This window comes from Mauremys mutica, chromosome 12 (genome assembly GCF_020497125.1).
Source record: "Mauremys mutica isolate MM-2020 ecotype Southern chromosome 12, ASM2049712v1, whole genome shotgun sequence".
In the NCBI taxonomy this organism is placed as follows: domain Eukaryota; kingdom Metazoa; phylum Chordata; order Testudines; family Geoemydidae; genus Mauremys; species Mauremys mutica.
The window spans coordinates 26,452,403-26,466,175 of record NC_059083.1 but is presented as its reverse complement, the minus strand read 5'-3'; the positions used below and the strand labels follow the sequence as shown (position 1 = coordinate 26,466,175).

The following is a 13,773-nucleotide window of genomic DNA, read 5'->3' as shown; positions in this document are numbered from 1 at the left end:
CTTTGCTCACGTGTGCCATCCCATGGTATATGCGAGCAAGATAGGGCAATAACATCTTTGGTGCCACCAGGCGACCATCCGGGGCACGCCAAAGATTATCAGAATGTAAAATGCAGCCAGCAGCACTCCAAGAGTGCTTCTCAGTTCTTGATGTTGCCTCCTGGATCTTAGCCAGATCGTCAAGGGAGGCCAGTGAAGGCTGCTCTATCAGTACACAGGAATGTACAGCCTGAGGTGCAGAAAGAGCCGCTGTCCTAGCTGCAGAGTCAGCTAGAGCATTCCCACGGGTAACTTCATCATGAGGGGTCTTGTGAGCAGTACATTTAACAACAGCTATAGCTTTAGGCAACAAAAGAGCATCCAAAAGAGCAGAAACATAAAAACCATTCTTAATAGGAGAACCAGTGGATGTAAGGAAGCCTCTATATTTCCAAAGCAATCCAAAATCATGAACCACTCCAAAAGCATAACGAGAATCTGTATAGATAGTGACCGTTTGATCTCTAGCCAGAACACAAGCTCGAGTCAAAGCCACCAGTTCAGCTACTTGAGAGGAAAACACTGAAGAAAGGAAAGCACTTTCAACAACAGCACAGGTAGTGCAGACAGCATAACCAGCAACTAATGTACCCTTAGAATCTCGCAAGCACGAGCCATCCACAAAATAAAGGAGATCAGGATTCTGCAAAGGCACATCCAGTAAATCATCTCTAGGACGAGTAAGAACAGACGTTACAAACACACAATCATGTGGGGTTCCATCTTCAGGCCCAGGCAACAAAGAGGCTGGATTAAGAACAGGGCAACGAGCCAAAGTAATATGAGAGGAAGAAAGCAAAACCAGTTCATATTTGATAAGACGAGAAGCGGATAAATGCTGCGTCCTAGATTTCAACAAGAGTGCAGCCACAGCATGCGGAACACACACACTCAAAGGAGAACCCAATACAATAGATTCAGATAACTGAACAGAAAGGGCCGTTGCCGCTACAGCCCGTAAACAAGGGGAAAATCCTACCGCCACAGCGTCTAAGGCAGTACTGTAGTAGGCAATTGGACGGTGTTTGTCCCCGTGCTTTTGCGTTAGTACAGCCAAAGCAAACCCATTACGCTCATGACAGAAAAGAGTAAATGGTTTAGTATAATCAGGAAGTCCCAGGGCCGGAGCAGTAGATAGTCTCTGTTTAATAGCAACAAAAGCACTCTCAGCCTCTGGGGGCCAAGGAAGAGGTTCAGGGGTACCAGACTTAGTCAGATCCTGTAAGGGTTTAATCACTGTTGCATAACCTAAAATCCACTGCCTGCAATATCCAGTCATGCCCAGAAAAGTACGCATTTGAGAAACAGTACTAGGCCTAGGCATATTTAAAATAGCTGAAATACGAGAGTCTGATAAATGACGCTTGCCATGAGAAATATCATGACCAAGATAATGAACCTTGGGTTGACACAGTTGGAGTTTTTCTCGGGATGCTTTGTGACCTTTGGCAGCTAAAGCAGTTAAAAGAGTCAGAGTATCAGTTTTAGAAGAGTCAAAAGAGAAAGACGCCAGTAAAAGGTCATCCACATATTGTATAAGTACTGATTTTCCAGGGAAAACCACATCATCCAGATCCTTCTTCAGGATCTGAGAAAACAGGGAGGGAGATTCAGTATACCCTTGGGGTAACCTGGTCCAGGTATACTGACATCCTTTATAAGTAAAGGCAAACAAATACTGACTATCTGGGTGAATTGGAATGGAAAAAAAATGCAGAACATAAATCTACAACAGAGAAATAAGTGGCTGACGGTAGAATACAAGAAAGAATTGTAGCTGGATTTGGAACCACTGGAAAAGAAGGCAAAACCACAGCATTAATAGCGCGAAGGTCTTGAACAAAACGATAGGTATTCCTTCCTGGCTTCTTTACAGGAAAGATAGGAGTATTACAAGAACTAATAGTGGGAATAATAATACCCTGTTGCAATAAAGATTCTATAACCGGAGCTATGCCTGCCACTGCTTCAGGACGCAGTGGGTACTGTGGAATCCTTGGCAAAAGCTTAGCAGGGTCCACAAGAATTTTAACCAGCTCGGCTGTTCTAATCTGTCCCACTTCATTTGCATGACGAGACCAGAGATGGGGGGGCACTTGTGACAACAAATGCACAAGGTCAGGGCTGAGTGGAGACTTCGACGCAGCTGGCTCGGATATATGGAGTGTAGCCAACACCAGGTTAGTATTCTCATCAGGAACCTGTAAGAATACGCCATCTGGTGTACAGTAGATGGTACAACCTAATTTACACAACAGATCTCTTCCCAGCAAATTCACAGGAGAAGTAGAACTGAGTAGAAAGGAATGTTTATCTTCTAGAGGGCCAAGACAAATTTCAAGGGGTACTGAGACAGGATGCGAAACAGGACAGTTTGAAATGCCCACAGCATTAACAGACAAAGCGGACAAAGGAACAGAGGGAAACTCCGAGGATCTCAGAGCAGACCTACTAGCCCCAGTGTCTACAAGACAAGTAACAGATTTACCAGCAATATTACAATCAACAAACGGGCCTTCTTGATTAATAGAAATTAAAGGATTCATGATGCAGTTACGTTCCCTCAGGCTGTCCTAGTAAGGGGTTCCTTGTGGGGAGAAAACAGGCGCTTCAGGATTGGGGAACTGAGTAGGATTTTGAGCAAATCGATTTGGACACTCATTTCTCCAGTGTCCCTCCTGACCACACAAGTGGCATGCAGCGCTCCCAGTCGGGGCAGGATTCTGGGCAGGATATGAGGAACCTCGTCCCATACCTCTCCCACGACCTCGTCCCCGTCCTCTTCTCAGTCCCCCACGACCCCTATTCTGATAAGTTTGTAACTGTAAAGCCATAAGTTTTGTTTCACTGGTTTCTTTCTTCTGGTCTATGCAAGCTGTACAATGATTTGCAACTGTCACCAATTCTGAAAGGGGTTTAGTTTGCCAGCCAATACAAATAGTTCTCAATGGTTGCTGAACTTTTGGCAAGAGTCCCTGAACAAAAGCAGCTCCCACCGCTTCCCTGGCATTATCAGCTGGATCAGTAATTCCCGAATGCTGTTCAAAGACCTTAGTCAGTCTATCAAGATAATCAGCAGGGGATTCTCCCTTATTTTGTTTACAATTTGCAATCTTGGTCCAATCTGTTTTCTTAGGACAAACTTCTGAAATAGAGGTCAAGAGACGATTCCTAGCCTCTGTCAAAGCATCCCCAATACCAGGGTCGGCATCAGGCCAAGCCGCCTGTCTGTTAAGGCGTTGCTGTACTTCGGCGGGCAGTACAGCTCGTAAAAGTTGATTAATATCTGCCCAAGATGGATTATAGCACTGAATCACTGTCTGGAGCTCTTCTCTAAACTTTACTGGCTCCTCCCTGATTTTAGGAAAGTCTTTCACCAAGTTTCTAAGATCTCCAGGTGTCCACGGGGCATGTACCTTAATTAACCCCCCTATCGCTCCAGCTCCAGGCAAGTCCCTTAAAGGAGCCTGGAGTGCCTGTGTCGTGCTTCTAAGAAAGTAGCCGGCATGGTTATCAGCAGAAGCAGGGTTAACCGGACTACTGGTGTCAGTCAGTAGGGAAGAAGATAATTCTTCCGAAGAAGGAGAATGAACAACTTGTGCAGTTGATAATTGCGGCGACGAAACAATTACTGCCTGCACAGCCCGAGAAGGGGGGGCCGAGGGGGAAGCCTGCTGCGGCTGTGGAATGCTGCTAAAAAAATCCACTATATCTTCTGTAGTCTCCTCCTCACTTTCAGGTTTAACTAATTGAGGATAAAGAGAAGCAGAGGGCTGCACTGAAGCAGGAAGACATTTGGATGTCTGACATTTAAGTTTTAAATCTTGTACTTCAGTTTTTAATTTCTCCTGGGAGTCCTTCAGACTCCGCACCCGAGACTCATGGAGTCTCTTTGTTGCTTCCTCCCACCAAGACAGAAACTGCTCGCACTGCGCAGCAGAGGTGTGTGATTTAAGGGCTTCACGGAGGCATGTAAGTTTATCTAACTCAAAGGTACCTTCTAATGGGCATTGTTTAAATGAATTTTCACGCGTGTACAGATTCCAATCATTTAAATACCTGCAGGTTTTAGGACCATAATGTACGTACATGTAATATGCTGGGGTACCCTTAGGGGGTAAAGTGGAAAGTTTAGACTGTTCCCCCCCCATGTTCCAGTCACACCAACTGAAGGGGTCCCTGTCCGCGCTAGCGGACCAGAATCTAAGAATCCCTCCCTACAGGGCACTCACGTACAGGAGAGACTCACAAGAAAGACTACGACCCTCGTACATCTCCTTTCAGCAAAGAGCGTCGGCTAAAGACTCCATTTCCGGGAGATAAACCCGCATACTCTAATTGCATCCAGGGAGACGATCAGATTGTCAGTAGCCCACACAGAAGGGAAAGGAGGGAAAATGGGTTCACACACTCCTAGACCCAGGCAGCTTCCTCGCCGGACTATGCCAAGCTGAGTCAGCCCACCGTGGGTCGGATCTCCTAAAGATCCACTAGTTACTGGGCTTGCGTTAGACTACTCCTGATCATTAGCAATCGCTTCACAGGGCAATCTGGGCGTCTTCCAGCAACGAACACTCACACAGGTATACACACACACACACACACCAAGGCCTCTTTTCCTCTATTTAACCCTTTTTTAACCTTTTTAAAATTTTTTTTCTTTTTTTATTTTATTTTATTATTTTTTTTTTTAACCAAGATGCATCATTACCTGGTCCGGACCAATACCATGAGGCGGTATGACAACCCCTCTTGAGGCGGTAAAAACCCCTCAGCACCGGTGCATTCTAATGCATTACCTTATGCATTACCTGTTGGCCAACTCAGCAGTTCCCAGTACTGCTATAACTAACCTTCTTGGGGCCTCTCCCCAATACCACTCGGCATTTGATCCTGCTGCACAGTCAAAAGTTCAGATGGCGTGAGCCCAACAGAAACAGACGTCCCCCACAGACAGTCCTCCTCCGATACCCCAATAGAGATTTCAAAAGGTCTCTTACCTCTATTGTGGCGCCATGGGGTTCGAAGGGGAACGATCCGTAGCAGCCGTCTGTGTGTCCGTGGGCGTTGCCATCCCGGACGAGCCCCCAAATTGTCGAAGAAAACTCAGTTCTCGCTTATGTTTAGGTGCAGCAAAAACAAATACTTTATTATAATACTCTAGTGAACACAAGAGGGAGAGAGTGTCAGGAACTGGGTTGCCCCTTGTCCTGAACAGATCTCTCTCAATTAGTAAAACAATCATAACAATCTTTATACCTTCTTAACAGACAGTGGCTAGCAAACTTGCAGACAGTAAAAGTAAACATTTGCATTTGTTTATACATAAGCCTATTCATTATCTTATTTGTCTGCAATACCAGAACAGAAAACAAGACTGCAATTCACAAGGTCGTAACGACTTTTCACACAATTCACTCTGCACCAGATACAGGGTAACAGCTTAACCTCTGCTAATTAGCTAACATACATTAAGATCCCTTCAAACCTTTATTAATTAATTCTTGGCCTCCACAGGGTAAACAGTGACGTGACAAAATTTTCAGATGATACAAAACTATTCAAGATAGTTAAGTCCCAGGCAGACTGCGAAGAATTACAAAGGGGTCTCACAAAACAGGGTGACTGGGCAACAAAATGGCAGATGAAATTCAATGTTGATAAATGCAAAGTAATGCACATTGGAAAACAATCTCAACTATACATACACAATGAAGGAGTCTGAATTAGCTGTTACCACTCAAGAAAGAGATCTTGGAGTCGTTGTGGATAGTTCTCTGAAAACATCCACTCAATGTGCAGCGGCAGCCAAAGAAGCAAACAGAATGTTGGGAATCATTAAGAAAGGGTTAGATAACACTGGTCTACAATTTTTGAGAAGTCGTCTGCTTTAGAGATAAAATGTGCTATTTATGATGTATTTTGATGTGCTGAAAGGGATAGATAATAAGACAGAAAATAGCATATTGCCTCTATATAAATCTATGGTATGTGTACACCTTGAATACTGTGTGCAGACCTGGTCATCCCATCCCAAAAGAGATATATTGGAAATGGAAAAGGTACAGAGATGGGCAACTGAAATGATTAGGGGTATGAAACAGGAGGAGAAATTAAAATGACTGGGAATTTTCAGTTTAGAAGAGAGACGACGAAGGGGGGATACGATAGAGGTCAATCAGCACAGGCTAAGTACAGTTCTACTGACCTTTACTCATAGAATAAGAACAACGTTTCATTTCCCACCCGCACCCCCACTCCCACCCCCCACATTCAAGTGATTTGTAACCCAACCCCAGCCAAAATCGATCACTTGGGCAACACAGCTCTGTTTGCTGGATACCTAGGTAGATTAGGTGTGAATGTAAATACAATCTGGTCCTGAAGCCTTTCCCTCCAGCCTCCAGCTCATCACTAGCTGTCAGGGAGAGCTCATTTAGACTTTGCTTACAAATCATCATTTGAAATGATTAAGTTGGCCAACATCACCGAAATGAATGCACTGACACTGTCATAAAAAACAGCTGTATAAGAAAGCTAGTCTATGTTCATACCTTTGAAATCTATTACACTTTTTCAGATATATGTATTTTATCATACACTGTATCTGCTTTTAAAGTGTGTATTAATGTTTCAATTTCAATTCAAATTTCCAGTCACTAAATTGGCATGTTTCAGAGTAGCAGCGGTGTTAGTCTGTATCTGCAAAAAGAACAGGCACCTTAGAGACTAACATTTATTTGAGCGTAAGCTTTTGTGTGCTACAGCCCACTTCATCGGATGCATAGAATGGAACATATAGTGAGGAAATATATATAGACATACAGAGAACATGAAAAGGTGGGAGTTGCCCAACCAACTCTAAGAGGCTAATTAATTAAGACAAGCTATTCTCAGCAGGAGAAAAAACAACTTTTGTAGTGATAATCAAAATGACCCATTTAAGATAGTTTGACAAGAAGGTGTGAGGATACTGTCGAAGAAAAACTCAGTTCTCGCTTTTCGTTTGGGTGCAGCAAAACCAAATACTTTATTATTTCTCCAGTAATTACCATGGAGGGAGAGAGTGCCATAGGACACAGGGTCACCCCAGTCCTGGACAGGTCTCTCAACTGGTAAACAATCACAGCAAGCCTTTATACCTTTTACAGACAATTTCTAACAATAATACAGACAGTAAAAAGCAACAAATACATTTTGTTTATACATAAGCTTCTCTGCTATCTCACTAGAAAAACAAGACTGCAAGACTGCATATTGCAAGGTCGTAATAACTTTCACACAATTCCCTCTGTCTTACATTATCTTGCTTCCTCACGTCACCAGGGTCACAGTTAACCTAACTCATGCTAACTAACATTCATTAAGATCTCTTTAAAACCTTGTTAATTATTTACTGGCTTCCACACTCCCCCCTTTTGTACTTCTAGTACAACAAACAATTTCAAATCTCAATTTGCATGAAACCATGGACTTCAGATTCCACAGCAAACATGTCAACCGTCATGGGACGTAATGACAATGCATGATTAGCATGAACATGAAAGGTATTGCTATTCTTACGTTATTTACAACAACAACAACAATAATAAAGTATTTGGTTTTGCTGCACCCAAACGAAAAGCGAGAACTGAGTTTTTCTTCGACAATTATCCAAATATCCTCTTGAGTATTTGAAATCCTCATGCTTATATTCACTGACTCCTTCTTTCCACTACACCCTCAAAAGTTTCCAACCTGTTTTCCAATCACTCTGTCTGTTGCCTGTCCGCCTGGGCCCGATCCTTTTTTCTCGCTGAATCGTCCCATCCATGGACACTAGCTTGTTCCACAACCAGTTTAGCTAGGATGGTGAGCTTCTCAACTAGCCCCACCCTACTGGTCTTTTCCCCAAAATATTTCTACTCACAAGACTACCTGAGTCCTCCCTAGTAAGGCTTGCCACCTGGGCAAAAATACATGGCCATTCACTTAACACATAATCCAGACCCCTTTGGGGGTCTACCCAGAGACCCACCCATTTGTCTGCTGACACTTAAACAGAAAAGAAAATTACACAAAAAGCAAAAAATTACAGTCTAAGCCAAATTTTTCTACTTCTATTATATTGTCCGCTACGGGGGGGCGGGACTGTAAAAATCTCAGGACAACCTCAGAGCTTCATCGCACACATGGCTTCCACCCTGAGGAATTACGAACGAGAAGTTCAGTTCCGCTCACACACCTAACGCCCAAATGAACAGAGCAGAAAAACATCAGTAACCGGTTAAACAAAACAGAGCCAAAGCTAAATAGTGTTTCCTTATTCTATTAGAGCTCACCTTTAATCATGCAACCAACAATACCAAACAAAGCAAACACAAAATAACAAGGGTAAACAGAGAGATGGTGTAAATTCTGCAGGGCCCCCCCATTATTAATTGCACACCAAACTGTGACAAATTCCTGTTACTAATTTATCCCTCATGTCAGGTGATCAGACTGACAGAGCATACAATCAAATTTTAAAGCTTCATTAAAAATAATAAAACAACAATGGAGAGTGTTGGGAATGCTCCCACCTCACACAGGAAAACATGAATGCCCCAAGCCTTAAACCACTTCAATACTCACACATGTCTCACTGGGAAGTTAAGCTTTGCAAATATAATTCCAATTCTGTAACTTGTACAGCCTTTGCACTTAGCATAGTCCGCACTGATTCATGACCTTGAAGACAAAACAACTTCTCCTTTATCTCAGGGCTAAGCCGAATTTCAAAGTAACCCGTTCCTAGACAAATTGCTCACACTGTGTCAGAGGCTTTTCTCTGTGATTAAAGCTCCACTGAGATATATGATCTTATCTAGATTGAAGGTACCTTCTAATGGGCATTGTTTAAATGAATTTTCACGCGTGTACAGATTCCAATCATTTAAATACCTGCAGGTTTTAGGACCATAATGTACGTACATGTAATATGCTGGGGCACCCTTAGGGGGTAAGGTGGAATATTTAGACTGTCCCTTACCCATTTTCCACTCACACAGGAGAGACTCACAAGGAAAGGGGAGGGAAGATGGGTTCACACACTCCTAGACCTAGGCAGCTTCCTCGCCGGACTATGCCAGGCTGAGTCAGCCCACCGTGGGTCGGATCTCCTAAAGATCCACTAGTTACCGGGCTAGCCCGGTAACAGCCACTCACACTGGTGTACACACACACACACCAAGGCCTCCTTTTCTTCCTTTTTCTTTTTTTTTTTTTTTAACCATGATGCATCTTTACCTGGTCCGGACCAATACCATGAGGCGGTATGACAACCCCTCTTGAGGCGGTAAAACCCCTCAGCACTGGTGCATTCTAATGCATTTACCTATGCATTACCTTATGCATTACCTTATGCATTTCCTTGGCCAACTCAGCAGTTCCCAGTACTGCTATAAACTAACCTTATTGGGGCCTCTCCCCAATACCACTTTGCATCTGATCCTGCTGCACAGTCAATAAGTTCAGATGGCGTGAGCCCAACAGAGAGACAGACGTCCTCAGGGACAGTCCTCCTCCGATACCCCAATAGAGATTTCAAAAGGTCTCATACCTCTCATGTGGCGCCATGGGGTTCGAAGGGGAATGATCCGTAGTAGCCGTCTGTGGGTCCGTGGGCGTTGCCATCCCGGACGAGCCCCCAAATTGTCGAAGAAAAACTCAGTTCTCGCTTTTCGTTTGGGTGCAGCAAAACCAAATACTTTATTATTTCTCCAGTAATTACCATGGAGGGAGAGAGTGCCATAGGACACAGGGTCACCCCAGTCCTGGACAGGTCTCTCAACTGGTAAACAATCACAGCAAGCCTTTATACCTTTTACAGACAATTTCTAACAATAATACAGACAGTAAAAAGCAACAAATACATTTTGTTTATACATAAGCTTCTCTGCTATCTCACTAGAAAAACAAGACTGCAAGACTGCATATTGCAAGGTCGTAATAACTTTCACACAATTCCCTCTGTCTTACATTATCTTGCTTCCTCACGTCACCAGGGTCACAGTTAACCTAACTCATGCTAACTAACATTCATTAAGATCTCTTTAAAACCTTGTTAATTATTTACTGGCTTCCACAATACTTAACATGGGGAAATAGGTGGGGAAACATGGGTAAGAATGGTGTCCCTAGCCTCTGTTCATCAGAGGATGGAGATGGATGGCAGGAGAAAGATCACTTGATCATTGCCTGTTAGGTTCACTCCCTCGGGGCACCTGGCATTGGCCACTGTCGGTAGACAGATACTGGGCTAGATGGACCTTTGGTCTGACCCGGTACGGCCTTTCTTATGTTCTTATGTTCTTATTCAATGTGTGTAATAGCTCAGCCATTCCCAGTCTCTACTTAAGCCTAAATTGATTGTATCTAGTTTGCATATTAATTCAAGTTCAGCTGTTTCTCGTTGGAGTTTGTTTTTGAAGCTTTTCTCTTGCAAAATTGCCACCTTTAAATCTTTTACTGAATGGCCAGAGAGGTTGAAGTGCTCTCCTACTGGTGTTTGAATGTTATAATTCTTGATGTCTGATTTGTGTCCCATTTATTCTTTTGCATAGAGACTGTCCAGTTTGGCCAATGTACATGGCAGAGAGGCATTGCTGGCACATGATGGCATATATCACATTGGTAGATGTGCAGGTGAACGAGCCCCTGATGGCGTGGCTGATGTGATTAGGTCCTATTATGGTGTCACTTGAATAGAAATGTGGAGAGAGTTGGCAACGGGCTTTGTTGCAAGGATAGGTTCCTGGGTTAGTGTTTATGTTGTGTGGTTGCTGGTGAGTATTGCTTCAGGTTGCGGGGGGGGGGGGGGCGGCTGTCTGTAAGCAAGGACAGGTCTGTCTCCCAAGATCTGTGAGAGTGAGGAATCATCTTTCAGGATAGGTTGTAGATCTTTGATGATGCGCTGGAGAGGTTTTAGTTGAGAGATGAAGGTAACGGCTAGTGGCGTTCTGTTATTTTCAATGTTGGGCCTGTCTTGTAGTAGGTGACTTCTGGGTACCCTTCTGGCTCTGTCAATCTGTTTTTCACTTCAGCAGGTGGGTATTGTAGTTTTAAGAATGCTTGATAGAGATCTTGTAGGTGTTTGTCCCTGTCTGAGGGATTGGAGCAAATGTGGTTGTATCTTAGAGCCTGGCTGTAGACAATGGATTATGCGATGTGTCCTGGATGGAAGCTGGAGGCATGTAGGTAAGTGTAGTGGTCAGTTGGTTTCCAGTATAGGGTGGTGTTTATGTAACCATCGCTTATCAGCACAGTAATGTCAATGAAATGGATTGTTTGTGTGGACTGGTCTAGGCTGAGGTTGATGGTGGGATGGAAATTGTTGAAATCATGGTGGAGTTCCTCAAGGGCTTCTTTTCCATGGGTCCAGATGATGAAGATGTCATCAGTGTAGAGTAGGGGCATTAGGGGATGAGAGTTAAGGAAGCGTTGTTCTAAGTCAGCCATAAAAATGTTGGCATACTATGGGCCATGCGGGTACCCATAGCAGTGCTGCTGACCTGAAGGTATATATTGTCCCCAAATGTGAAATAGTTGTGGGTGAGGGCAAAGTCACAAAGTTCAAAGTTTGGCATGTAACTAGTTCACAAAACTGGGGGGGGGTGTTGGGGAAATTCAGGGGGGGCGGGTATAGGGAAATCACTGCCTGGGCCTCTCTGGACCTCTGAGAGGGCCTGGGCATTGGGGAGGAGCTGCTCCAGGCCAAAGACTATGAAGGAGGAGGTTGTTTTGTAAAGTAAGTTACAAGCTCTTGCAAATCTAATTTTATGAAGCATCTTCCTCTGTGTTCCATGTTACTTATAACTTTGTTTATGGGACTGAATCATTTTGCCTCTGATATGTCGAAAGAAAAGAAATGGTTAAAAAAATACAAATGAGAATCTCTCTTTCTGACACGCACGCTTTCTAATTCTTTAAATCTTTTTTCTCCATTGGTAGAATTTCTAGCAACACCAATCTAACTTTTTTGTTTTAACATGGATTTTGTAGGGATGGGGAAAAATCAGACTTGTAAAGAAATCACCTTTTCAACTTTAATTGAATGGCTGTTCTAACTTCATAATATGAAAGAGTTCACTTAACAATGTATTTATTTACTGTGCCCTCTTTAATGTTTTACTTTAATGATTTAATGTTTGTCAGTATTATACTCACAATGATATTTTTTTCTCCTTCTTCCTGTTTTCTAGATCAAGTTACAGTGAAGAAGATGAAGGTTCTCTCATTCTGCCACAGCTCCAGAGCCTGCTCCCCTCTCCCTGGGTTTATTATTTTCTTCTTTACTTATTATGTTCACAGAATGGAATCAGGTAGGAATCTGCCCTGTGTCTGCTGTTCCTTAAAGGATTTATTTAGGCCCCTGAAGCGTCTTAACAACATGCTCCACTCAAAGTCAATGGAACTACTCACAGTGAGTGAATTTAATCAAACTGCATGATCAGCACCATCATTATTCTATCTTTGCTCTGATTGTGTTGATGCTGCTGGGTTATTTTATTTGCTCCTGGGATAGTGCCCAGGTTTGTTTCTTCACATAAGTATTTTTAAAAGATTGTCAAATATGCCCAAAGCATTGGGTGGACACTTACTGAAATGTTTAATAATCACAATAATAAATACAATAAAATAACTTAGTGGGTTTCAGGTGTAAAAAAGATCAGAGCCCTAGTTTGAAACTAATGTGCACAAAAACATAAGATGAACCAGAATATATTGATGTCATGTGACTTCTTTAATTGGGCCTGTTCGCTAATACATATATGTTAGGTGTAGTATACACCATATTATTAGGCATTATGTGCACGGTAGTCCTATAATATACATTAGAGAGAGAGACAGACAGACAGACAGAGAGTTGGGAAGTTGAGTTAACTGAATGTATGATGCTTTTCCCACAATTCTGTTCACCAATATCTAATATCCCACAACTCTTTACAAATCTGAAGTTACCGTTCACAATTGAATATAGGAAGCCTATCAAAGCCATGAAAGGTGTGCCCTAGCACTGGTTGGGATGTACCTCAACACCCATCAGGTTTGGAATGTGGTATCCAAAAATGGTGGGTTGGATCTTACATAACGATTAAAGTGCATTTTCACTTGTAAACAGCTATGGTATAAGTGGGTTTGGGGTGTATTTTTCTAGCACACCTTTTGTGTAAAGTGAGTATGCTGCAAAATAAGACTCACTTCCTGGGAGGAGAATTTATATGTCTCCTTTATGTAGTGCATTGTTTTGTCTTTAGACAATAATGTTCAGTAAGTTCGGTTATTTGGTCTCTTGAGCATGTGAAGCATTGAACCAGACTTGTTCAAAAATTAGCTCTAGCAATGTGGCCATGTCTCAGGAACACCTTGGTAAAAGAACACCAAATATGGCCCATCAACCCTACCCTTATTCCTGCTGAGGCCCAGCAAATTTTATGGCAATGGCAGTAAGTGTGTCAGTTTGAGAACACTCAGGAAAATGGGCTGTTAAATAGTAAGCTTGTCTCAGCTATACACCAAAAATGTCCATTACCGTTTCTCTGCCTCAGTTTCTCTGATGTGTGACTGTGACATGGACTGAATAAACCTGTCTTCAGCTTCCCACCCCGGGTCAGCACTGTGTGCCTCTGTCATGCACTGAGCCTACCAATTCTCAGCTCCCCACTGTGTCCAGTGCTCTGTGCCAGGGCCATGTGCTAAACTTGTCTGTTATCA

At 43.0% G+C, this 13,773-nt stretch overlaps 1 protein-coding gene across 6 annotated transcripts in view; it reads left to right on the top strand.

The window, feature by feature from the left end:
* LOC123344841 (butyrophilin subfamily 2 member A1-like) overlaps positions 1 to 13,773 on the top strand; it is a 60,637-nt gene that overhangs the window by 25,043 nt on the left and 21,821 nt on the right. For all 6 annotated transcript variants that reach the window (XM_044981330.1, XM_044981329.1, XM_044981328.1 and 3 more), the window contains exon 2: positions 12,261 to 12,380. In XM_044981330.1, coding sequence (XP_044837265.1) covers positions 12,281 to 12,380 — 100 coding nt within the window. In that variant the 5' untranslated portion in view covers positions 12,261 to 12,280. The remainder of the gene's footprint in view (positions 1 to 12,260; positions 12,381 to 13,773) is intronic.